The 26212-nt window shown below is 60.1% G+C and overlaps 1 protein-coding gene across 1 annotated transcript; it reads left to right on the top strand.

Moving 5' to 3' along the window:
- Window positions 1–697: 697 nt before the first annotated feature.
- Window positions 698–6096, top strand: LOC121740343. Its single transcript, XM_042133015.1, has 2 exons — window positions 698–2944; window positions 2989–6096. The coding sequence occupies exons 1-2, from the start codon at window positions 698–700 to the stop codon at window positions 6094–6096; spliced, it is 5355 nt and encodes a 1784-aa protein (XP_041988949.1).
- The last annotated feature ends 20116 nt before the right edge of the window (window positions 6097–26212 follow it).

The raw sequence follows: 26212 nt of genomic DNA, 5'->3' as shown, positions 1-26212 counted from the left end.
ATTAGCACGCGGGCGGACACGCTTGCAGAGCCATGGAGTTGAGCTCGCGCGTTCCCGTGAACCTGCAAGGTGGAACGAGGAAGAGTACCGACGGGTTTTAGTGGGTAGGGCTGCGGCCGCCTTACCATCTTTACGGCCGTAGCGAGTCCCACATACCCGTGGGGGAGTCCCCAATTCCCCCGGGATGCGTCAATGCATTTCCCGTCGCAAAAAAAAAAAAAAAAAAAAAAAAAAAGGTTAGGTTAGGTTAGGTTAGGTTAGGTTAGGTTAGGTTAGGTTAGGTTAGGTTAGGTTAGGTTAGGTTAGGTTAGGTTGGGGGCGATACCGGTCCGTCCACGTTCGTGTCCCTGGGCGCCTGGGTGCGCCGCCCCGCCCTTTACACGGGGTGAGGCACTCAGGATGGCTGAACGCCGGTCTTTCCTGTCTTTCTCTCTTTTTATAGTTTACCCTTCGTTTGTATTGTTTTATTTTATTTCACTATCTTTCACCATCTTTTCTACCCTGTCTTTCCTTTTTTGTTTACACTCTTCTCTACATTATTGTTTGTTTGCGTGTGAACATCTGTGTGTGAATGAGTGATGGATGGGCCTGTGGGCCCCTAATCCAGGGTTTTTGGCGCCCGGCCGTGGGATGCGTTACGAGCAGGTGGCTACGTATCAAGGGCGCCGGGGCAGAATCACCCCGAACTGACACAAATATGGAATACAAGCATGCGGATAATTCTCCCAGGGTGGGTACCGGCAACGCCGGAGAATCCCACACTCCCGCTTCGGCGGGGGATCGGGCCGTGTATACTGGGGGCCCCAAACATGCTTTGAAGGAGGGGAGGAGGAATGACGACTTTGGCAACGAATTTACGGACAATGATAGGCAATGCGATTTGGCAATGTTGACGGCTAGCGAGGGTGGATCACGAGCGGCAACGCCCGTATCCACCGGCATGGGCTCCGGGTTCTTTAGAAGACCCGGAAGCGGTAGCGACGAGAGCGGCGATGAGTCCGCCGCTTCTCATAACCCGGACATGGACAGCGAGAGGGAGAGGACCCGGGCCACTTTCCGGCGCAAGAGGCGCGGTAGTGAGCTCGAGGACAGTCCTGAAAAGGACAGAGGAGCAGCTCCAAAGCCCTCCTCGAAAAGAGGAAGAGGCAGACCGCCCACCACAGGGCAATATGTCGGTCTAGCCAAAACAAAGAAAGAATACCTAGAGCTCAGGCAGAAGGAGATACAAATCGAGACGGAGAAGGAAGTCCTCGAAATGACAAAGAGGTTACCGGACCTACGGTCCCACCGGCTGTCGGAAACCTCTCTCTCGGATTGCACGATGGCGGAGGATGACGTGGTCACGGTGGCGAAACTGGGTTCGGCTATAAGTCAGAGCCTGGACACCATCAATGCTGTGACCCAAAAATCGAAAAACCTTAAAGGAACCTCGATTGCCGCTTTGAAAAAGGCGACCTTAACCATACGGGAGGCGTGGTCAGCCCTCCTCGTCAGGTCTACATCGGATGAGACGAGAGCCCTGGTAGAGGCAAACACACGACTCACCAGAGAGCTCGATGAAATGAAGAAGGAGTTAGAAGCCGTCAAGCGCAAGCTCGCTGACGTGCAACCACAGACGGCTCCCGTTACGAAAGAACCGAACATGGAGGAGATACTGCAGCGAGCGGTGCGCGAGGCGGTCTCTCTGATGAACGCCCGCATGGACGCGAGGCTAGAAGGGCTAGAAGCTCGGCTCCTACCGGAGCCTCGCCTGCGTCCCCCACTGGCCGCGGATAAGAAGAGGGAAAGTGCTGCCTCTAAATCTTCCGGCGCTAGGCCTCCACAGGCTGAAAACGAAATAGAGACTCCGACTCTGCCGGAGCCATCAGTCTCCACACTGATGCCTCTGACAAACCCGGGGCCTAAACCAAAAAAGGCGAAGAAGGGGCGAAAGTCCGCTGCCGCCGTTGAAGCTGCCACCTCGAGGCGCGACGCAGCGGCAGCGGCGGCTGGGTCACAGCCAGTCGCCACTCCCTCATGGACCGAGGTTGTGAGGAGAGGGAAAGGAAAAGGGAAAGCATCTGGAAAGGAAGAAGAGGGGAAAAGGGTGCTGAAAAAGAAAAAGAAAGTCAGAAAGAAGAAGGACAGACAGCTCCGCGCCCCAAAGTCTGCAGCCGTAGTGCTCACGCTGCAGCCGGACGCGGAGAAAAAAGGCGTCACCTACCAGGACGTCATAGACAAGGCAAAGCAGCACTTGGATCTGGCTGCGCTGGACATACCGGCGGTCAAATTTAAGCGGGCCGTAACCGGGGCCCGTATGTACGAGGTTTCGGGAGCGGCCTGCAAGGAGAAGGCTGACGCTCTGGCTGGCAGACTCAAGGAAATAGTCGGAGAGGATATTGTGCGCGTCTCTCGGCCACAGAAATGTGCCGAAATGATAATGACGGGTCTCGACGACTCGGCATCGGCGGGAGAAATCGCGACTGCCATAGCGAGAGTGAGCGGCTGTCGTGCCGAGGATGTTAGGGTCGGAGAGATCCGCGTGGACAGGAGAGGTCGCGGCTCGGCGTGGGTTAAGTGCCCCGTCGAGGCCGCAAAACAAGTGACGGCGCCGACCAGCAAAGTATATGTCGGTTGGACTGTGGTGCGGGTAACCCTGTTGTCCACGCGCACCATGAGGTGCTTCAGGTGCCATGAAGAGGGACACACCCGGGCGACGTGTTCATCGGAGACCGATCGCAGCGAGCTCTGCTTCCGCTGCGGTCAGCCGGGCCACTCGACCAAACAGTGTGGGAACTCCCCTCACTGTGCGCTATGCGAATCAAGAGGGAAGCCGGCAGACCACATTGTAGGCAGTCAACGCTGCAATAAGTCTACCCCTAAGAAGAAACGAAAAGGCCCTGAAAAGAGCCGAGCACCTCGAGAGGCCGCCACAACATCTACGGCGGCCCCTAGTGCTGGAGCGGTACCAATGGAGGCCCAATAACGGCCACCCTACGATTTCTTCAGGGCAACCTGAATCACTGCGCCCAGGCGCAGGATCTCTGGGTTCAGGCTCTATTGCAGTGGGAGATCGACGTGGCCGTTATTGCTGAGCCGTACCGCGTCCTGGTCAGGAGTGATTGGACTGGAGACGTCGACTCGACGGTCGCCCTAGTCTTTGGCCCCAAAGTCGTCCCTCCTTCGTCGAGGAACACGACAAGGGGCCACGGATTTGTAGTCGCTAACCTGGGTACCCTCACCGTGGTGGGGGTGTACTTTTCGCCCAACAGGGCTATCGCCGATTTCGAGGCGCTCTTGCTCCGCCTGACCGCCGTAGTTGAAGGATCGAATCACCCCGTAGTTGTCGCCGGCGACTTCAATGCCAAGTCGCCGATGTGGGGTTCGTCGGTGACAAATGCGAGAGGTAGAGTTATCGAAGATTGGCTCACCACCACTGGCTTGGTTCTGGCAAACCGTGGTACGGCTAGTACATGCGTTAGGCGTCAGGGCGAGTCCATTGTGGACCTGACTCTGGTCAGTCCAACTATCGCCCGACGCATCTCAGAGTGGCAGGTCCTCAGTCGTACAGAGACCCTCTCAGACCACCTCTATATTCGCTTCGTCGTCTCAGCTCGCACGACGGAGCCGAGCCGCACGTCTCCATCTGGTGTCGGTCCGAGGTGGTCTCTGAAGAAGCTGGACCGCGACCTCCTCAAAGAGGCCGCAGCCGTTGCGTCGTGGGCCCCTCTGCCATCAGAGGACGTTGATGAATGCGCGCAGTGGCTAAATGAGGCGGCACACAACATCTGTGACGCCTCAATGCCCCGCGCTGGTCCAGCCATACCCAGACGCCAGACGTACTGGTGGAACCCGGACCTGAAGCGTCTCCGGGACGAGTGTGTGGCAGCCCGCCGCCGCTATTTGCGGTACCGAAGACGGCGGATTAGGATCGAGTCGGAGGAGGAATCTATTTATGACGGATACCGCACAGCGCGTCACAACCTGCGCGACGCCATTAGAATGGCCAAGAAGACGGCGTGGGAGGAGTTCCTGGGCTCTCTGGAGCAGGACCCGTGGGGCAGACCTTACAAGTGGGTAAGGCAAAAGCTTCGCCCGGCTGCCCCACCACTCACTCAGACCTTGCAGCCGGAACTCTGCAGAACTATAGTATCGGCCCTATTTCCACCTAGGGCCGAGTGGTCCCCACCATCCATGGCACCACCAACTGCAGAGGTCGAAGAGGAGGAAATCCCCCCCGTGACAGCCGGAGAACTGGCAGCGGCGGTTCACAAAATGGGCCTCAAGAACAGAGCCCCTGGACTGGATGGAGTCCCCGGCCGTGTCTGGGTGCTAGCGATGGAGCAAATGGAAGCGCGTGTGCTCGCCCTACTGAACATGTGTTTGGTGCAGGGGCGAGTACCACGTCGCTGGAAGACGGGCAAACTCGTGCTACTCAGAAAGGCCGGGCGACTGGAAGACCAGCCGTCAGCCTACCGCCCTATCGTCCTGATCGACGAGATCTGCAAGACGATGGAAAGGATCGTCGGGGCGCGTCTCAAACACCACCTAGAGAGCGTCGGCCCGAACTTGAGCGATGCTCAGTTCGGGTTTCGGGCTTGCCGATCGACGATAGACGCGGTGGCACGGCTCAGGTCTATCACGGATGAGGAGATCTCTCGGGGCGGGGTGGTGCTGGTAGTCTCGTTGGACATCTCCAACGCGTTCAACACCCTGCCCTGGGAAACGATAAAGGAGGCCCTTCGGTACCACCGAGTGCCGGGATATATTCGCAGACTCGTAGGCGATTATCTGTCGGAGCGCTCGGTGCAGTACCCAACCGAAGAAGGATGGGAGGAGCACGAAGTGGATTGCGGAGTCCCACAGGGGTCATCTCTTGGCCCGGACCTGTGGGACTTAGGATTCGACCATGTGCTTCGTGGCGCCAACTTACCCGGAGTTGAGCTACTGGCTTACGCGGACGACACCGCGGTGACCTGCCGCGCGAAGACACACCGCGAAGCCGTCATCCTGGCGACGGCAGCGGTCGCACAAGTTGTGCGCAGGATACAGGCGTTGGGCTTGACAGTGGCGCTAAATAAATCTGAGGCCATTCTTTTCCATGGCCCCAGAAATGCGCCTCCATCTGGTCTAACAGTCATCGTTGGAGGAACGACGATCCAAGTGGCACCGAGTCTGACGTACCTCGGATTAGTCCTTGATAGCCGGTGGACCTTCAAAGAACACTTCCGCCGGCTATCCGAGAAGGTTACAAAAGCTGCAGGAGCTCTGGCCTCGCTGCTCCCGAACCTCGGGGGCCCCAGCCTGAGCTGTCGGCGCCTGTACATGGGCGTTATACGCTCAATGGTGATGTACGGCGCGCCGATATGGGCGGAAAACCTGGCAGCCGAGAACAGGCAGACTCTGGGACGGCTGCAGCGAGTTATGGCAACGCGAGCAGTGCGCGGGTATCGCACCATCTCCCGGGATGCTGCGTGCCTGCTCGCTGGAAGCGTCCCTTGGGACCTGGATGCAAGAGCCCTCGCCGACGTCTACTGGCGTGGCGCAGAGATCCGCGCGGGGGGCAGCAACCCCCCTCCGGACGCCGTACGTCGGTGGAGGGACGAGGCCAAGGACAGGGCCCTAGATTTGTGGGAGGAGCGGCTCCAAGAGCCGCGAGTAAGTGTGGATCTGATACTGGCCATCCGCCCAGTTTTCAGAGAGTGGCTAGACCGCAAGAACGGCGCGCTCTCGTTTCGGCTTACGCAGGTACTGACCGGGCATGGTTGCTTCGGTCGGTACCTTTGCGAGATCGCCGGACGAGAGGACACAACGCGATGCCACCATTGCGACGCGGACAGGGACACGGCCGAACACACAGTAACGGCCTGTCCCTCCTGGATACGACACCGCGCGGCCTTAACGGCCGCCATTGGACAGGACATAACGCTGCCAGCTATTATATCCGCTATGCTGCGCAGCGAAGTTGATTGGAAAGCGGTAGAGGACTTCGCGGAGGAAGTAATCGCCGCCAAAGAAGAAGCCGAGCGCGACAGAGAAAGGGAGGCGCTCGACTCCCGAAGACGAAGACGGCCAAGGCGACAACGCGTCATTCAAAATGACAACGTGCCGCCATAGATGGGGAGCTCGGGCGACGGCATGGGGATGCCGCCGCCCATCACACGGAGCCCCTGAGAGGGTCGCGATGCGCCGCGTACTCTCTGCGCATCGCGACAACAGAGTGAACTGTCTAAGCAAGCCCTGGGAGGGCCTCTGTTCGGCGGTAGGAGTAATGCTCCATAGAAGAAGGGCCTGCTATTAGCACGCGGGCGGACGGTTGTAGGGCCACGGAGTTGAGCTCGCGCGTTCTCGCGACCCTGCAACGGAAAGTCGGAGAGTACCGTCGGGTTTTAGTGGGTAGGGCTGCGGTCAACTCACCATCTTCACGACCGCAGCGAGCCCCACATACCCGTGGGGGAGTCCCCAATTCCCCCGGGATGCGTCAGAGCATTTCCCGACGCAAAAAAAAAAAAAAAAAAAAAAAAAAAAAAAAAAAAAAAAAGGTTAGGTTAGGTTAGGTTAGGTTAGGTTAGGTTGGGGGCGATACCGGTCCGTCCACGTCGTGTCCCTGGGCACCTCCCCCGTGCCATCGTGAGCGTTTTCACGGTGACACGGGAGGGGTGGCTGAACGCCGGTATGGCGTGTGTTTGTGTGCGTGTTTGTTTTGTATGTCTGGCAGAGCTCGCTGTGTGACGAACGAGCCCGCGACCCGGGGTGTCGGAGTGAGTTAAGATGAGCAGTCGTGATAAGCCAAGTATTCTCCGGGTGGGTCCCGGCTCCTCAGGAGCCGGAGAATCCCATGCGCCGTCTTCGGACGGTGGCCGGCCCTCGTATACGGAGGGGCCACTTATTACGAGGAAGGACGAGGGGGCCGCTAAGGCGGTGAAGAAGGAAGAGGAGGCCGCTAAAGCGGCGAGACAGAGGGCCATTTTGGCGGCGTTAGGAGGAGGAGGAAGTGACAGCGCGAAGAAGCGCGACAGCCCGAAGCCGGCGCCCATTACCGCGCCGGCGGCGGAGCTTCTAACGGACGAGGACATCGACTTCAGTCAGCCGCAGCCCAACGGCGTTGAGCGGATGCTGAAGTTGATGCAGAAGAAGAAGCTGAGAGGCGACAAGGATCTGCCGCGTGTCCTCTTGACACGCGACGTGAAAATGCCGCCTCCAAGCACCGGAAAAGACGACATTGGTAGAGACTCCCCTCGTGGTCGAGTCTCCCAACATGGACGAGACTATCCCGGATGTGACAGCGAGGACTGGCTCTCGGACTCCAGTGAGATGTCTGGCATATCGCTGGACTCCGAGGGCTTGCCCGCACTTTCGGAGAAGACGCGCCGTAAGAGGCGCTCTGACGACGACGTGACACCGCCCCTCAGCAAAGGGGCCGTGCCAAAAGCCAAGAGAGGACGCGGCCGCCCGCCAACGACTGGACAATATGTCGGTCTGGCGAAGGCGCAGGCCGACCTGAATAGAGAGAAGGAGGAGGCCCTTCGACTCCAGGCGGAGGAAGAGGTTGCCGAGGCGGCCAGGGCGGCGCGAGAGACGCGCTCTTCGCTCCTCGCGAGCCCCGCCCCCATGGAAGAAGACAGGCCAGAGCAGACCATCCACGCTCTGGCCCAATGTGTTGAGACTTCGCTGGGAACGATCTCCATGGTTGCAGCGAAGTCGAACAACCTGAAGGGGACATTCCAACGTCTTCTGAAGGAGGCGGTCAGTGACATACGCACTACCGTCGCCGCTATGAAGAACCGCGGAGCGACGGAAGAGATACGAGCCCTCGAAGCTCAGAATGCGCGGCTCCAACAAGAAGTGGAGTCTATGCGCAAGGAGTTAGAGGCGCTGCGTCAAAAAGTGTCGAAGCCGGCCGAGCAGGACATGCGCCAGCTGTTGTCTGAGGTCTCTCGTTCTAACGTAGAGACCTTCAGCAATATGCTGAACGCTCGGCTGGCCGGACTGGAGAGTCGGCTCCTCCCAGAGCCTCGACTGCGACCTCCGCTCGCGGCGGACAGAGCCCGGAGTGTTACCCCGGCCACCGTCGAAAGTGTAGAGGCAATACCGGAGCAGACGCCGGGGACCCCGAAGCCAAAAGCCAAGGGGAAACCGGCCCAAAAGAAGACGCGGCAGCCCGTCGCCAAAGAGGCCCCACAAGAGGCCCCTGCCGCGCCCGAGGCGCCCAAGGCCAAAAAGGGCCTAAAGAAGAAAAAGCGGCCGTCAATGGCTGCTCAGGAGGCGACACAAGGGGGAGCGAATACCAGCTCCCCTCGTACTGAGGCCCCGTGGACCACGGTGGGTCCCAGGGCCAAGAAGAAGAATGGGGCGGCTACACCAACTACAGCCGCCCCGAAGAAGAAGATAAAGCCAAGGCTTCGCGTCCCCGCCACTGCGGCCGTCGCTCTCACAATAGAAGAGTCGGCCGTGAAGGCGGGTATGACGTACGCCAAGGCACTTGAGACGGCCCGGCGGGCAGTGAACATCGCGGAACTTGACATTCCGCAAGTCCGCTTCCGTCGGGCCCGAACCGGAGGGCGCCTCCTCGCGATTTCCGGCGAGGGCGCAAGAGAAAAGGCGGACGCCTTTGCCGCGAGGCTGAGGACCGTCCTGCCACCCGAGGTGAAGGTCGGACGGCCGGTGGCAAGCGCGGAGATGCGCATCGCCGGCCTCGATGACTCCGCGACGACCGCAGAAGTGGTAGAGGCGGTCGCACTTGAAGGAGGGTGCCAGGCCGGAGATGTCCGGGCGGGGCCGATTAGAGAGGGGCCACGGGGGGACGGGTCGTGTTGGATCCGCCTCCCAGTCGCGGCCGCCAAGAAGCTCTCGAGCTCTGGGCGGTTGCGTATTGGTTGGGTGTCAGCGAGGGTGGCGTTGCTAGCCGCGAGGCCGACGCGCTGCTTCCGCTGCCAGGACACCGGCCACGTGGCTGCCAAGTGCCAGTGCCCGGTGGACCGTAGCCGGACTTGTTTTCGGTGCGGGAAACCGGGGCACAAGGCGGCGGAGTGCGGGGCTGCAGCACCAAACTGCGCCCTGTGCGAGGCCGCTGGCAGGGCCGAAAAGGGGCACGAGCTGGGTAGATGCCCATCCACGTCAAAGCCGGCCCCCGGAGAAGGCAAGGCGCCGACCAAAAAGGCTCGACACAAAAAGTCGAGACCTAGCGGCGTGCGGGCCCCGCCCGCTTCCGCCCGAATGGAGACGGATGCCTAGACCCGTGGGCGGTGATCGGGGGATCCCGCCCACAGTATGGGTCCCGAGAAGACAGCCCCCCTATAGCCCGGGGGGCTCTCGGTGAGGTACGCGGCTCAAGCCGCGTGAAGAAGGTGCCGGTTGCGGCTGCGCGCTGGGAGGGGCGGAGTTGTAGTCGCTCCGCGGTTCCCGTCCCTCCCGCACAAGGCGCATGACGAAGGGCTGGGGGGGTTTTAGTGGGTAGACCTCTGTAGGGAGTCCCACATACCCCCGCCCCTTCCCCCGAGGGGGCGGGGGATACGCAAAGTATTTCCCCTCCTAAAAAAAAAAAAAAAAAAAAAAAAGGTTAGGTTAGGTTAGGTTAGGTTAGGTTAGGTTAGGTTAGGTTAGGTTAGGTTGGGGGCGATACCGGTCCGTCCACGTTCGTGTCCCTGGGCGCCTGGGTACGTCACCCCACCTTTTACACGGGGTGAGGTACTCAGGATGGCTGAACGCCGGTCTTTCTCTATCTTTCTCTCGTTTATATTAGCTTTCTTGTTTTGTTCGTTATGCTACATTTATTATTCTCTTTTTCACCATCTTTACTTCTCTATTTTTCCTTGTATTTATTCCTTCCTATACACTCTACAATTTTGTCTTGTTTGTGTGTGTGATTGATGATGGATGGGCCTCTTTACAGCCCCCAAGCCTACGCCCTGTCCCGCAATAGGCTGCATGGCAAGTGGGTGACTTTGCCGCTAGGACGCTCTCTATTTTGTTGTTGGCCACGGGTTCCGCTCAACCCTAATGAGCACCCTTTTGATAATGGAAGCACACGAATTTGATAATGGTCTCCGGGTGGGTCTCAGAAATGGGGAATCCCACACCTCCGCCGCTGCCACGGCGGAGGTCTGCCCTTCGTACTACGGGGTGGGCACAAATTCGTTAGCTGGCGGGCGCAATGCCCGTTCAGTAACCGACGACTCTCGCACGAATGAAGACACTGATTTGCTCAATGATTTGGCTGCAACGACGACTACGGCGCACGTTAATCCGAGACCGGTGCACATAACCGCACCGGAAACGGGCTTAACGGCCACTCCCGGGGGCCCCTCTGCCCCCAAAACCGACGACCATAAGCGCCCAATAAGGACTCCGATCGTTCAGCTGGAACGATTGGCTGAACTCGAAGGCATGACACGGGTTGCAACACCTATGCCCGTTGTCAGTAAATTCTTCGGAACAGACGAAGGAACCTCAGACGATCCAATGAGCGGCAACGAAACTGCCGCCTCTCAGGGTCGGGAAGAGGAGTTGGAACGGCTGAAGCGATGCTTCCGGAAGAGGCGGGGAAGCGAAGTGGAAGAGTCCGACTCGGACAAGGACAAGAATGCGGCCCCCCCGAAGGGTAATAAGCGCGGAAGGGGCAGGCCGCCAACTACCGGTGACTACGTGGCTAAGGGCAAAATGGACAATCTCGCCCTCCAGCGGGAAACCAAAAAGGCCGACGCCGAACACGAAATTCTGGAAGAGGCAAAGAGGCTCCGAGAGTTGCGTTCACAGCGTCTGTCGGTGTCCTCCTACATATCAGACGTGATGATGGGAGAGGATGACATGGTCACTAGGGCGAAACTGGGCTCCCAGATAACTGAGGGCCTGGACTCTATCACCAAAGTGGCCAAAACGTCAAAAAACTTGAGCGGACCTTACGTGAAAGCTCTCAAAGACGCCGTACTCGTAATTCGAGAGTCATGCGCGGCCCTCCTCAGTCATTCCACCTCTGAGGAAACAAGAGCTCTGGAGACGGCTAACAAACGCCTCTCCAGAGAAGTCACGGAATTGAAAGAAGAGCTCGCGATCGTTAAACGCGAGCTCCTAAATCTACGACCACAGGCTGCACCTCCGACCCCTCCGTCCAACATCGAAGAGATAATGGCGCGGGCGGTACGGGAGGCGGTCTCCCTGTCTAGCGCACGGCTGGACGCACGACTGGAGGCTTTGGAGACCCGTCTTCTCCCAGCCCCGCGTCTGCGCCCACCGCTTGCCGCTGACAAAAGAAACGAGAGCGCAGGGTCTGCTCCAACATCTGCAGAACCACCGCAACAAAGGACTGAGCCGGAACCAGCGGTATCGACATTGATGCCACCACTGAATCCTGGTCCGGCTCAAAAGAAGAAAAAGAAGGCAAAGAAATCTGCAGCTGCCGTAGAAGCAGCTGCGTCGAGACGCGAAGCTGCACCAACACCAGCAGCGCAGGGTCCCGCTCCTTCACAGACGTGGACGGAAGTTGTGAAGAGGAAGGGAAAGGTGCAGAAAAAGGTGGAAGAGCAGAAGAGGACACTGCCTAAAAAGAGGAAGAAAAGGAAGAATGGGAAACTGCGCGCGCCCAAGACTGCAGCAGTCGTCATCACGCTGCAGGACGGTGCAGCAGAACGAGGCGTGTCCTACAAGACAGTCATGGACAAAGCCAAGCAGAACATTGACCTGATGGCAATGGAAATCCCGTCCGTCAAGTTCAAGCAGGCCGTGACCGGAGCCCGCATGTACGAGGTCTCCGGCACAGGCTTCAATGAAAAAGCGGACGCCCTCGCCCAAAAACTGAGGGAGGTCATGGACGCAGCAGAAGTCCGCATCTCCAGACCCCAAAAGTGCGCAGAACTGCGCATTCTGGGGCTGGATGACACGGCTACAGCAGCAGAGATAGCGGAGGCGATAGCCAAACCTGGCGGCTGCTCTGCTAATGACGTGAAGGTCGGAGAGATACGGCGAGGACGAAACGGTCGCGGCTCGGCGTGGGTAAAGTGCCCGGTCGAAGCTGCCAAAAAGATTTCGACACCCAACAACAAGATCTATGTTGGGTGGACCGTGGTGCGGGTGGTGCTTCTGTCCGCGCGCCCCATGAGGTGCTACAAGTGCCACGAGACCGGGCACACCCGAGCGACCTGTCCAAAGGAGGTCGACCGCAGTCAGCTGTGCTTCCGCTGCGGCCGGCCGGACCACTCAGCGGCACAGTGCGAGAATTTGCCGCACTGCGCACTTTGCGAGGCAAACGGGAAGCCGGCCGACCATAGCGTCGGCAGCAGCAAATGCGGCAAACCCGCATCAAAGAAGAGGAAGAGCTCAAAAAAGAGCCACGAGTCCCAGGAACCTGCCACTCCAACTACGGCGGGCTCCGGAACCGGTGCGGCCCCGATGGAAGCTCAATAACGGCTGCCCATCGCTTCCTACAGGGCAATCTGAACCACTGCGCCCGTGCGCAGGACATCTTGGTTCAGAGCATGGCACAGTGGTCGATTGACCTGGCCTTTCTATCGGAACCGTACCGTATCCTCTCCAGAAGCGACTGGATCGGTGATGCAGACGCTACGGTCGCTTTGGTCCTCGGACCGAGAATGTCTCCCCCATCATCCGGAAGAACAACTAGAGGAAGGGGCTTTGTGGTCTCCAGACTGGGGGCCCTCACCGTTGTGGGGGTCTATTTCTCCCCCAACAGGCCCTTAGCCGAATTCGAAGCCTTCCTGCTTCGGTTGACCGCCTTTATCAGCGGAGCGCCCGGTCCTGCAATAGTCGCCGGAGACCTCAACGCGAAATCTACGCTATGGGGCTCTCCGGCTACGGACGCAAGAGGCCGCGTGGTCGAGAGTTGGATGGCCTCCACTGGTCTTATGGTCGCCAACCGGGGCACTGTCAACACATGTGTCCGCAGACAGGGAGGGTCCATCGTTGACGTGACCCTGGTCAGCACCGATTACGCCCGCCGAATCACCAACTGGCGGGTGGAGGAGGAAACGGAGACGCTCTCGGACCATAAGTTCATTCGCTTCGACGTACGTGCACACGCGTCGGAGCTGGGCCGCACAATTTCATCCGGTGGCGGCCCCAAATGGGCCTTGAAGCGTCTGGATCGTGACCTCCTCGAAGAGGCAGCCATAGTCGCGTCCTGGGCGCCGCTCCCTTCGGACGATGCCGCGGAGTGCGCTGACTGGCTCAACGAGGCGATGCGCAATGTTTGCGACGCCGCAATGCCAAGAGTGGGACCGTTCAGACCGCGACGTCAGACGTACTGGTGGCGCCCCGAGCTGTTCCACCTGCAAAAGGAGTGCACGGCCACACGACGCCGGTACAAGCGTTATCGAAGACGGCGCAGAAGAGTCCAGCAGGAGGAGGACGCCCTCTACGAGGTGTACAAAACATCCTGCGCCGTTCTTCGTGACGCCATAAAGAAGGCAAAACAGGACGCATGGGACGAATGGCTGCGAACGCTAGAAGACGATCCCTGGGGCAAGCCGTATAAATGGGTGCGCCAAAAACTGCGCCCAGCGGCTGCACCGTTGACCCAGACTCTCGAACCGGATCTCCGTAACAGGATTATCTCGGCCCTCTTTCCATCTGGGGCCGAGTGGAGTCCACCCGTGACAACCCACCGGAATGAGAGTTCTGAGGACGAAGGGGAGATCCCGCCTGTCACATCGGCGGAGTTGGCGGCGGCGGTCCACAGGATGGGCCTCAAGAATACGGCTCCCGGCCTCGATGGCATCCCGGGACGCGTCTGGGTTTTCACCATGAAGGAGATGGAGCCGCGTGTACTCACCACTTTGACCAATTGTTTGGTCCAGGGTAGAGTGCCGCGGCGATGGAAGACGGGAAAGCTGGTGCTTTTACGGAAGGCTGGAAGGGCTGAAGATCAGCCGTCGGCGTACCGCCCTATTGTGCTCCTGGATGAAATAGCCAAAGTGCTGGAGAGGATCCTGGCAGCGCGTCTCGTCCAACACCTGGAGACCGTCGGGCCCAACCTGAGCGAAAACCAGTACGGGTTTCGCTCAGGGAGATCCACAATAGGCGCGGTGGCGCGACTACGTGATATCGTAGAGGAGGAGGTTTCCCGTGGTGGGGTTGTGTTGGCCGTGTCTCTAGACATTTCTAATGCCTTCAACTCCCTGCCCTGGGCGACCATCAAAGAGGGACTTAAGCGGCACGGCGTTCCGAAATACATGCGCATCATCATCGGCGACTACCTTTCGGAACGCTCGGTGCAATACCCAACCCAGGCCGGGTGGGAGGAAGAAGACGTGGACTGCGGCGTTCCACAGGGATCGGCCCTGGGACCGGGCCTGTGGAACTTCGGATACGACCCGGTGCTCTCGGGCCCCAATCTGCCCGGAGTTGAAGAGGTGTGCTATGCTGACGACACCTGTACAATCAGCCGCGCTAAGACCTATCGCGAAGCCGTCATCCGAGCGACGGCTGGCGTCGCCCAGACCGTTCGCAAAATTCGCTCTCTGGGGCTAACAGTGGCGCTGGAGAAGTCCGAGGCCATTTGTTTTTACGGGCCAAGGAACTGTCCACCCCCCGGACTGGCGATCGTAGTCGGTGGAACCCAGATCAACGTCACACCTTCAATGACGTATCTGGGTCTCGTACTGGACAGCCGATGGACGTTTAAGGCGCACTTTGACAAGCTCCAGACGAAAGTGACGAAATCAGCCGGAGCCCTGGCCTCGCTGCTCCCGAACCTCGGAGGCCCGAGCCTCAGCTGCCGGCGATTGTATATGGGGGTCGTGCGCTCCATGGTCATGTATGGGGCGCCGATCTGGGCGGATCGTCTGCAGAAGGGCAACCAGCTTACCCTGGCAAGATTACAAAGGGTGATGGCTACTCGAGCCGTCCGCGGCTACCGCACTATTTCAAAAGATGCGGCGTGCCTGCTCGCGGGGGCCATACCCTGGGACCTGGACGCGCGCGCTCTCGCCGACGTATTTTGGCGTTGCGCAGAGGTCCGCGCGGGGGGAAGCAACCCTCCACCGGACGCCGTACGTCGGTGGAGAAGCGACGCGAAGGAAAGGGCCATTGAAAGGTGGAAAGAGCGGCTGGCAGAGCCGCGGGTCAGCGTGGACTTGGTACTGGCCGTCCACCCAGTACTTAAGGAGTGGCTCGAACGAAGATCTGGCGCTCTCTCATTCCGCCTCACACAGGTGCTGACCGGGCACGGGTGCTTCGGTCGGTACCTGTGCGAGATCGCCGGAAGGGAGGAGGATACACGATGTCACCATTGTGGCGCGGATAGGGACACGGCTGCTCACACCGTGACGGCCTGTCCCTCCTGGATTGGACAACGTGCGGCCCTCACGGCCGCAATCGGACTTGACATCACGCTGCCAGCATTGGTGCGAGCCTTGCTGCGCAGCGAACCGGATTGGAAAGCGGTGGAAGACTTCGCCGAAGAAGTTATCTCCGCCAAAGAGGAGGCCGAGCGCATAAGAGAAAGGGAGGCGCTCGACCCCAGAAGACGGCCAAGGCGAAGGCGTCGTGCCAACAATGGCGATAACAACGTCCCGCCATAACCGGGGTGCTCAGGGCGGCGGTATGGGGATGCCGTCGTCCATTGCACTGAGTCCTCGAGTGGGTCGTGATGCGCAGGGTGCTCGTGTGCATCGCGACAAAAAGCAGCGGAATAGCCTAAGCAAGCCCCTACAGGGGCCTTTGTTCGGCCTGGGTGGCTAGTAAACGCCCCCACAGAGAGGAGTCTGCAATACTCACCAAGCAGACGTCCACTGACGGTGATGTGGTGTTTGTACAGTTCCCACGTCACCGTTAAAAGTGGTGAAGAGGAGCACCGCAGAGTTTTAGTGGGTAGGGCCGCGGCACTCACCATCATCGCCGCGGCGAGCCCCACATATCCGCAGTGGGAGTCCCCATCCCCTGCGTCGAATGCGTCACAGCATTTCTCTGCGAAAAAAAAAAAAAAAAAAAAAAAAAAAAAAAAAAAAAAAAAAAAAAAAAAAAAAAAAAAAAAAAAAAAAAAAAAAAAAAAGGTTAGGTTAGGTTAGGTTAGGTTAGGTTAGGTTAGGTTGGGGGCGATACCGGTCCGTCCACGTTCGTGTCCCTGGGCGCCTGGGTACGCCACCCCGCCCTTTACACGAAGTGACGTATCCAGGATGGCTGAACACCGGTCTTTCCTGTCTTTCTCTCTTTGTATAGTTTACTCTTCGTTTGTTGTTTATTTTATTTTATCTGTCTTTTCATCACCTTTTCTACTCTATCTTTCTTGTTTTGTTCAACTCTTCTCTACATCAGCGTGTGTTTCCGTGTATATATGTGTGTGTGTTTGTGCGATGGATGGACCCGTGGGTCCCTAATCCCCGGTTTGTGGTGCCCGGCCTTGGGATGCGTGGCGAGCAGGTGGCTTACGTCACAAGGGCACTAGGGCAGAATCTCCCTTAACAGATCGAACCATGGAGACACGCAATTTTGAAAATTCTCCCCGGGCGGGTACCAGCAATGCTGGAGAATCCCGCACTCCCGGTCCGCCGGGAGTCTGCCGCACGTATACGGGGGCGGCACAAAATGCGTTGGAGAGTAAGGGGGCCGTTGCAACGGCGAAAGAAGGAGAGGGCGCGAAGACAAGCGCGAACCCGAATCCGGCGCACCTAACCGCGTCGGAGGCGGGTGCTATCACCGACGAAGACGTCGACTTTTCCGGTCCGCAGCCTAACGCAATAGACCGGATAAAGCGACTAATGCAGCGCAAGAAGGAGCGGAACTGCCCAGTACGCGACGCTGACCTGCCAGAGGTGTTGCGCTGGCGGGACGTCAAAATGACGCCACCCAGCACGCCTTCTGCGCTGCCACCCGGAGGAGACAATGAGGCTGGTGGGGATGTGACGCGCTCACCTCGCGTGGTTTTGCGCGACGTGATGCGCGAATTTTCCCTGCCGCCTCCACAAGGAATGGACTATACTGGCAATGACAGTGAGGACTGGCCCTTGGACTCTGACGATACTGTCTCTGACATATCAGTGGACTCCGAGGGCTTGCCCACAATCCCGGACAAGACACGCCGTAAAAGGCGCAACACTGAGGAGGACATGGCGCCGCCCATTGGCAGGGGAGCGGTGCCCAAGGCAAAGAGAGGACGTGGCCGGCCACCAACCACCGGCCAATACGTCGGCCTGGCTAAGGCCCAAGCGGACCTCAACCGGGAGAAGGAAGAGGAGCGCCGGGCTATTTTCAGGGCGAAGGTTGAGGAAGTAGCCCGGAAGGCACGGGAAGAGCGAGAGGCGAGGGAGGCGAGAGCTTCCCTTCGTGGAAGCCCTGCCCTTGCCGAGGACTCGGAGGAGACAGGCGCGGCCCTAGCGGCAGGCGTGGAGAGGGCCTTGGATATGGTGACAATGGTCGCCACAAGGTCCTCAAACCTGAAAGGGACGTACCAGCGGGCCCTCAAGGAGGCGGTCGCGTCCATCAAGGCGGCCGTCACCGAGATGAGAGGCCGCGGTCAAACAGAAGAAATGCGGGCACTGGAGGCGCAGAACGACCGCCTCCTGCGTCAAGTCAACGCGATGCGTAAGGAGCTGGAGGAGCTGCGCCGTCGCGTAACTGGGCCCGCAGCCGACGACCTGCAGAGGATGTTGTCGGAGGTCACGCGTTCCAACATCGAGACCTTCGGCAACATGCTCAATGCGAGAATCGCCGGCCTGGAAGATAGGCTCCTTCCTGAGCCCAGAAGAAGACCGCCGCTGGCGGCAGACAGTGCTGGTGAAATATCCGGCGCCCCACCAACAGCGGCCCCGAAGAAGACGTCGAAGCCGAAGAAGACGGTGACGGCAAAGGCGCTGGACAAAGGTTCGGCAGGCGGTGCGGCGGCTCCTTTACAGCCGCCTCCTGCACCTGCAGAGAAAGAGGCTGCAAAGCCTACGAAGAAGAAGAGGATGAAGCGGCCAACAATGGCCGCTCAGGCGGCGGCAAAGGGGGCGCAGAACACCAGCGCCCCTCCCGCCGAGGCTACGTGGATTACAGTCGGTTCACGCAGGCCCAAAAAGAAGAAAGGGGCGGCTAATCCAGCTAAGGCCACCCCTAGCAAGAAGAAGAAGAAGGCCAAGCTCCGTGCCCCCAACACCGCGGCAATCACCGTCACCTTGAGGGAGAGTGCCGCGGCGCAGGGGGTCACGTACCTCGACGTGCTGACGAAAGCCAAAGACGCGGTCAAAACCAGTGGACTGCAGGAGCTCCAGTTCCGCTTCCGACTGGCTCAGACCGGCGCGCGTGTCCTCACCATCCCCGGCGAGGGCGCCCAGGAGAAGGCAGATGTTCTCGCTGCCAGAATGCGGGAAGTACTGGACCCTGAAGTGGTGAAGATCGGCCGCCCGGCGAAATGTGTCGAAATGCGCATCGCCGGGCTGGACGACTCAGCAACGACCGCCGACGTCATCGAGGCGGTCTCAAGGGAAGGAGGTTGCCCGTCCAACTCCATCAGGACGGGCCCAATAAAGATTGGAAGGTGGGGCGACGGCTCGTTATGGCTGAGCGTCCCCGTCGCGGCCGCAAAAAAGCTGATTAGCATGAAGCGGCTGCGAGTGGGCTGGGTGTCGGCCAAGGTGACATTGCTGGCCAAGAGGCCTATGCGGTGTTACCGGTGCCTTGACACCGGCCACCTGGCGACGTCATGCCAGTGCCCGGTGGACCGCAGCCGGAATTGTTTCCGCTGTGGGAAACCGGGGCACAAGGCCGCCGAGTGCCGGGAGAAGCATCCAAACTGCTTCTTCTGTGAGGCACTCGGCAAGGAGAGCGGGCACGTCCTGGGAAGCGGCGGCTGTTTAACAGCCAAGAAGCCGCCCCCCGCTACGAAAAAGCGCCGCAGGAGAGGAGCTCCCTCCGACAAGGCTCGGCCGCATGAGCCTGGAGCCGGTGGTGCCGGGGTTAGTCAGCCCCAGCCCGCCATGGAGGTGGAGCAATAGGCCCGCGGGCGGTTGATCGGGGGATCACCGCCCGCACCAAGGGCTCCGAGAGAAAAGCTCCCTAGGTGCCCGGGGAGCTCTCGGTGAAGAAAGGCGGCGGCAGAACACCAGCCGCCGCAACGGAGTAGTGCCGGATGCGGCGAACGGCCGTGAGGACGCGGAAGTCTTAGAAAAGTACCCGCATCTCACGGCTGGAAGGAGGGCATGGGGGGGTTTTAGTGGGTAAACCTTGTGTAGGGAGTCCCACATACCCCCGCCCCTTCCCCCGGGGGGGCGGGGGATACGTAACGTATTTCCCCTCCTCAAAAAAAAAAAAAAAAAAAAAAAAAAAAAAAAGGTTAGGTTAGGTTGGGGGCGATACCGGTCCGTCCACGTCGTGTCCCTGGGCACCTCCCCCGTGCCATCGTGAGCGTTTTCACGGTGACACGGGAGGGGTGGCTGAACGCCGGTATGGGCGAGTGTTTGTGTGTGTGTTTGGCTGCGCCCACAGTGTGACGAAAGGGCCCGCGACCCGGGGTGTCGGAGTTTTGAGAATGATGGCAGATCGTATTAGGCAAAGTATTCTCCGGGTGGGTCCCGGCTCCTCAGGAGCCGGAGAATCCCATGCGCCGTCTTCGGACGGTGGCCGGCCCGTGTATACGGAGGGGCCAACTAATGCGAGGAAGGACGAGGGGGCCGCTAAGGCGGTGAAGAAGGAAGAGGAGGCCGCTAAAGCGGCGAGACAGAGGGCCATTTTGGCGGCGTTAGGAGGAGGAGGAAGTGACAGCGCGAAGAAGCGCGACAGCCCGAAGCTGGCGCCCATTACCGCGCCGGCGGCGGAGCTTCTAACGGACGAGGACATCGACTTCAGTCAGCCGCAGCCCAACGGCGTTGAGCGGATGCTGAAGTTGATGCAGAAGAAGAAGCTGAGAGGCGACAAGGATCTGCCGCGTGTCCTCTTGACACGCGACGTGAAAATGCCGCCTCCAAGCACCGGAAAGGACCCGAATGGTAGAGACTCCCCTCGCGGTAGAGTCTCCCAACATGGACGTGACTTACCCGGACATGACAGTGAGGACTGGCTCTCGGACTCCAGTGAGATGTCTGGCATATCGCTGGACTCCGAGGGCTTGCCCGCATTCTCGGATTTGACGCGCCGGAAGAGGCGCTCTGACGACGACATGGCGCCGCCCCTCAGTAAAGGAGCGGTGCCCAAACCCAAAAGAGGACGCGGCCGCCCGCCAACGACCGGACAATATGTCGGCTTGGCAAAGGCGCAGGCCGATCTCAACAGAGAGAAAGAGGAGGCCCTTCGACTCCAGGCGGAGGAGGAGGTGGCCGAGGCGGCCAGGGCGGCGCGAGAGACGCGCTCTTCGCTCCTCGCGAGCCCCGCCCCTATGGACGAAGACAGGCCAGAGCAGACCAACCACGCTCTGGCCCAATGTGTTGAGACTTCGCTGGGAACGATCTCCATGGTCGCAGCGAAGTCGAATAACCTCAAGGGGACGTTCCAGCGGCTCCTCAAGGAGGCGGTCAGCGACATACGCGCCACCGTCGCCGAAATGAGAAGCCGCGGAGCGACCGAAGAGATGAAGGCCCTCGAGGCTCAGAATGCGCGGCTCCAGAAAGAAGTGGAGTCTTTGCGCAAAGAGCTAGAGGAGCTACGCCGACAGGTGATGAAGCCGGCCGAGCAGGACATGCGCCAGCTGTTGTCTGAGGTCTCTCGCTGCGGCCGTCAATGGCTGCTCAGGAGGCGACACAAGGGGGAGCGAACACCAGCGCCCCTCGTACTGAGGCCCCATGGACCACGGTAGGTCCAAAGGGCAAGAAGAAGAAAGGGGTGGCTACACCATCTACAGCCGCCCCGAAAAAGAAGAGAAAGCCAAGGCTTCGAGTTCCCGCCACTGCGGCCGTCGCTCTCACCATAGAAGAGTCGGCCGTGAAGGCGGGTATGACATACGCCAAGGCGCTTGAGACGGCTCGGCGGGCGATAAGCATTGCGGAACTTGATATCCCGCAAGTCCGCTTCCGCCGGGCCCGAACCGGAGGGCGCCTCCTCGCGATTTCCGGCGAGGGTGCAAGTGAGAAGGCGGACGCCTTTGCCGCGAGGCTGAGGACCGTCCTGCCACCAGGGGTGAAGGTCGGACGGCCGGTTGCAAGCGCGGAGATGCGCATCGCCGGCCTCGATGACTCCGTGACGACCGCAGAAGTGGTAGAGGCGGTCGCACTGGATGGAGGATGCCAGGCCGGAGATGTACGGGCGGGGCCAATCAGAGAGGGGCCACGGGGGGACGGATCGTGTTGGGTCCGCCTCCCAGTCGCGGCCGCCAAGAAGCTCTCGAGCTCTGGGCGGTTGCGTATTGGTTGGGTGTCGGCGAGGGTGGCGTTGCTGGCCGCGAGGCCAACCCGCTGCTTCCGCTGCCAGGACACCGGCCACGTGGCTGCCAAGTGCCAGTGCCCGGTGGACCGTAGTGGGACTTGCTTCCGGTGCGGGAAACCGGGGCACAAGGCGGCGGAGTGCGGGGCTGCAGCACCAAACTGCGCCCTGTGCGAGGCCGCTGGCAGGGCCGAAAGGGGGCACGAGCTGGGCAGATGTCCATCTGCTAAAAAGCCGGCCTCCGGAGAAGACAAGGCGCCGACCAAAAAGGCCCGACAGAAGTCGAGGCCAAGGGGCGCGCGGGCTCCGCCCGTTTCCGCCCGAATGGAGATGGATGCCTAAGACCCGTGGGCGGTGATCGGGGGATCCCGCCCACAGTATGGGTCCCGAGAAGACAGCCCCCCTATAGCCCGGGGGGCTCTCGGTGAGGTACGCGGCTCAAGCCGCTTGAAGAAGGTGCCGGTTGCGGCTGCGCGCTGGGAGGGGCGGAGTTGTAGTCGCTCCGCGGTTCCCGTCCCTCCCGCACAAGGCGCATGACGAAGGGCTGGGGGGGTTTTAGTGGGTAAACCTCGAGTAGGGAGTCCCACATACCCCCGCCCCTTCCCCCGAGGGGGCGGGGGATGCGTAATGCATTTCCCCTCCTTAAAAAAAAAAAAAAAAAAAAAAAAAAAAAAAAAGGTTAGGTTAGGTTAGGTTGGGGGCGATACCGGTCCGTCCACGTTCGTGTCCCTGGGCGCCTGGGTACGCCACCCCGCCCTTTACACGAAGTGACGTATCCAGGATGGCTGAACACCGGTCTTTCCTGTATTTCTCTCTTTTTATAGTATACTCTTCGTTTGTTGTTTATTTTATTTTGTCTATCTTTTCACCACCTTCTCTACTCTATCTTTCTCATTTTGGTTAACTCTTCTCTACACTCTTGTATGTTTGTATCGTATATATCTGTGTGTGTTTGTGAGATGGATGGACCCGTGGGTCCCTAATCCCCGGTTTGTGGTGCTCGGCCTTGGGATGCATGGCGAGCAGGTGGCTTACGTCGCAAGGGCACCAGGGCAGAATCTCCCTCTAAAGATCACAATATGGAGAAACGCAAATTGGAAAATACTCCCCGGGCGGGTACCAGTTCCACTGGAGAATCCCGCACTCCCGGTTCGCCGGGAGTCTGCCGCACGTATACGGGGGCGGCACCAACTGCGTGTGAGGGTAAGGGGGCCGTTGCAACGGCGAAAGAAGGAGAGGGCGCGACAACGCGCGAATGTCCGAAACCGGCGCACCTAACCGCGCCGGTGGCGGACGCAATCACGGACGAAGACGTGGATTTCTCCGTCTACCAGCCTAACGGCGTAGAGCGGGTGAAAAGACTGGCTCAAAGAAAGAAGGAGCGGTGCTGTCCAATCCGGGACTTACCCGACCTGCCGCCTGTGCTGCAGTACCGGGATGTTCTCGGGACGCAGCCCCGCGCTCCTACTCCTACCGGACATGACGAAGAGGAACGTAGGGAGTTGACGCGCTCGCCTCGCGTCGTTCTGCGCGACGTGATGCGTGAATTCTCCCTACCGCCTCCCCAAGGACGAGACGATACCGGAGACGACAGTGAGGACTGGCCCTTGGACTCCGACGACACGACATCTGACGTGTCGATGGACTCCGAGGGCTTGCCCACAGACCCGGACAGGACACGCCGCAAACGGCGAATCTCGGAAGACGACAAGGCGCCGCCCCTCGGTAGAGGAGCGGTGCCCAAGGCTAAGAAGGGACGTGGCCGGCCACCAACGACCGGCCAATACGTCGGCCTAGCTAAGGCCCAAGAGGACCTAAGGCGGGAAAAGGAGGAAGAACGCCGGGCTGCATTCAGGGCGAAAGTCGAAGAGGTAGCCCGGGCGGCGCGGGAGGAGCGGGAGGCGAGAGAGGCGCGAGCCTCCCTTCGCGCAAGCCCAGCCCTGACTGCAGAAGACACGGAGCAGACGAGCGCGGCCCTGGCGGGTAGCGTAGAGAGGGCCTTGGAAATGGTGACGATGGTCGCTACAAGGTCCTCCAACTTGAAGGGCACGTACCAGCGGGCCCTCAAGGAGGCGGTCGCATCCATAAAAGCGGCCGTCACGGAGATGAGGGGCCGCGGTCAAACGGCTGAAATACGGGCACTGGAGGAGCAGAACGATCGCCTCCTGCGCCAAGTCAATGCGATGCGCCGGGAGCTGGAGGACCTGCGGCGTCGCGTGACTGGGCCCGCACCTGACGATCTGCAGAGGATGTTGTCGGAGGTCTCGCGCTCCAATATCGAGACCTTCGGTAACATGCTGAATGCACGGCTCGCCGGCCTGGAAGATAGGCTATTGCCCGAGCCTCGGAGAAGACCGCCGCTGGCGGTGGACAGCGCTGGACCATCATCCGGCGCCCCACCAACAGCGGCTCCCAAGAAGACGCCGAAACCGAAGAAGTCGGCAACGGCCAAGGCACCGGACGAGAGTTCGGCAGGCAGCGTGGCGGCCACTTTACAGCCGCCGACTGCGCCTGCAGAGAAGGGGGCTGCAAAGCCTAAAAGGAAGAAGAAGAAGAAGCGGAAATCAATGGCCGCTCAAGAGGCTGCAAAGGGGGGGCAGAACAACAACGCCTCTCCGGCCGAGGCCCCGTGGACCACCGTTGGCCCGCGCAGGCAGAAGAAGAAAGGAGCGGCTACTCCAGCTAAAGCCGCCCCCAAAAAGAAGAAAAAGGCCAAGCTCCGTGCCCCCAACACCGCGGCAATCACCGTCACACTGAAGGCGAGTGCTGCGGAGAAGGGGGTCACGTACAAGGACGTATTACTGAAGGCGAAGGACGCGGTCGGGAGGGAGGTGCAGGAACTGGGCATCAACAGGGTCGGGTTCCGCTTCCGCTTGGCCCAGACTGGCGCACGCGTCCTCACCATCCCTGGTGAGGGCGCCAATGAAAAGGCGGACGCCCTCGCTGCAAAAATGCGGGAGGCGCTGGACCCCGAAGTTGTGACGATTGGCCGCCCGGCGAAATGCGTAGAGATGCGCATAGCCGGGTTGGACGACTCGACCACGACCGCCGACGTGCTCGAAGCGGTCGCCAGAGAAGGCGGGTGCCCGACAACTTCCATCAGATCGGGCCCCATAAAGAAGGGAAGGTGGGGCGATGGCTCGCTTTGGCTGAGCGTCCCCGTCGCGGCAGCCAAAAAGCTGCTCAGCTTGGGGCGGCTGCGAGTGGGCTGGGTCTCGGCGAAGGTGACACTGCTGGCCGCGAGGCCTAAGCGGTGTTACCGATGCCTTGACACCGGCCACCTGGCGACGACATGCCAGTGCCCGGTGGACCGCAGCCGGAACTGCTTCCGCTGTGGGAAGCCGGGGCACAAGGCCGCCGAGTGCCGGGAGAAGCAACCCAACTGCTTCTTCTGCGAGGCACTCGGCAAGGAGAAAGACCACGTGCTGGGTAGCAGCGGCTGCATCACAGTGAAGAAGCCGCTCCCCAGCACCAAGCGCCGGAAGAGACGAGGAGCTCCCTCCGATAAGGCTCGGCCGAAAGAGCCTGGAGCCGGCGGTGCTGGGGTTAGTCAGCCCCAGCCCGCGATGGAGATGGAGCCATAGGCCCGTGGGCGGTTGATCGGGGGATCACCGCCCGCACGAAGGGCCCCGAGAAGAAAGCTCCCTAGATGCCCGGGGAGCTCTCGGTGAAGAAAGGCGGCGGCAGAACACCAGCCGCCGCAGTGGAGTAGTGCCGGATGCGGCAAACGGACGTGTGGGGTGCGGAAGTTCGGTATAGTGCCCGCGCCCCACAACGGCCGGAAGGAGGGCATGGGGGGGTTTTAGTGGGTAAACCTCGTGTAGGGAGTCCCACATACCCCCGTCCCTTCCCCCGAGGGGGCGGGGGATACGCAAAGTATTTCCCCTCCTTAAAAAAAAAAAAAAAAAAAAGGTTAGGTTAGGTTAGGTTAGGTTAGGTTAGGTTAGGTTAGGTTAGGTTAGGTTAGGTTAGGTTCCCCCCGATGGTTGCACGCCTTGTCGTGGCGGTGGGGCTCTAGTAACCGCGGCTTGGACAACCGCGGTGAAGCAAAGAGGCAACCAGGGCCGGCCGGTGTCGCCGCCTGGCCCGAGGAGGGCGCTCCCAGCGGACTGGAGGAGTCCGCTGCGGATGCGCACCGAGGTGGGGCCGCAGAGGAAGAGGCAAGTAGGTATTACGGTGCGCCGCTTGCCCTATCCTCTGCGGCCGAGGACGGATCGCGGGGGGAGAGGCATTGTGGTAGGTTGCCGCTTTCCCTACCCCCCCTGCGAGCTGGCGGGGCCGTTCCGCTTGAACGGCATTGGTGGGGCCGCAGAGGAAGAGGCAAGTAGGTATTACGGTGCGCCGCTTGCCCTATCCTCTGCGGCCGAGGTGTGGTCGGTGGCAGAGCCACAGACCTGATCTGCCACATGGCCTCCAAGTAGCAGACTCGGGGGGGCGTCTGCTACAGCCTTGGTGGGGGCCGAGGAGGAGGGCGCATGTGTTGTGCGCCCATCGTGAAGTCTTCGGGCCGCTGGCGGGGTCGCAGATGTGTGTATCGTTCCTGTGGCCCCGTCAATATGCGGCGTGGCGGAAGATGGGGGGGGGGTTTTAGTGGGTATACCGTGGTCTCATTAGCTACGGGAGTCCCACATAACCGCTCGGGTCGCCCCCTGCGCCTGGGTGGTATGCGTAATGCATTTCCCCCTCCGGAAAAAAAAAAAAAAAAAAAAAAAAAAAAAAAAAAAGGTTAGGTTAGGTTAGGTTAGGTTAGGTTAGGTTAGGTTAGGTTAGGTTAGGTTAGGTTAGGTTAGGTTAGGTTAGGTTAGGTTAGGTTAGGTTGGGGGCGGGGGCGATACCGGTCCGTCCACGTCGTGTCCCTGGGCACCTCCCCCGTGCCATCGTGAGCGTTTTCACGGTGACACGGGAGGGGTGGCTGAACGCCGGTATGGGCGAGTGTTTGTGTGTGTGTTTGGCT

Source organism: Aricia agestis, chromosome 3 (genome assembly GCF_905147365.1).
Source record: "Aricia agestis chromosome 3, ilAriAges1.1, whole genome shotgun sequence".
NCBI classification, from domain to species: Eukaryota; Metazoa; Arthropoda; class Insecta; order Lepidoptera; family Lycaenidae; genus Aricia; species Aricia agestis.
This window is presented reverse-complemented; position numbering and strand designations above follow the sequence as displayed.

Bases quoted from the DNA above. Each gene is read 5' to 3' on its own strand.
- LOC121740343 (XM_042133015.1), top strand. From the start codon at position 698: ATGGAATACAAGCATGCGGATAATTCTCCCAGGGTGGGTACCGGCAAC. The intron at 2,945-2,988 runs GTACCAATGGAG...CGATTTCTTCAG, and splicing joins CGGCCCCTAGTGCTGGAGCG to GGCAACCTGAATCACTGCGC.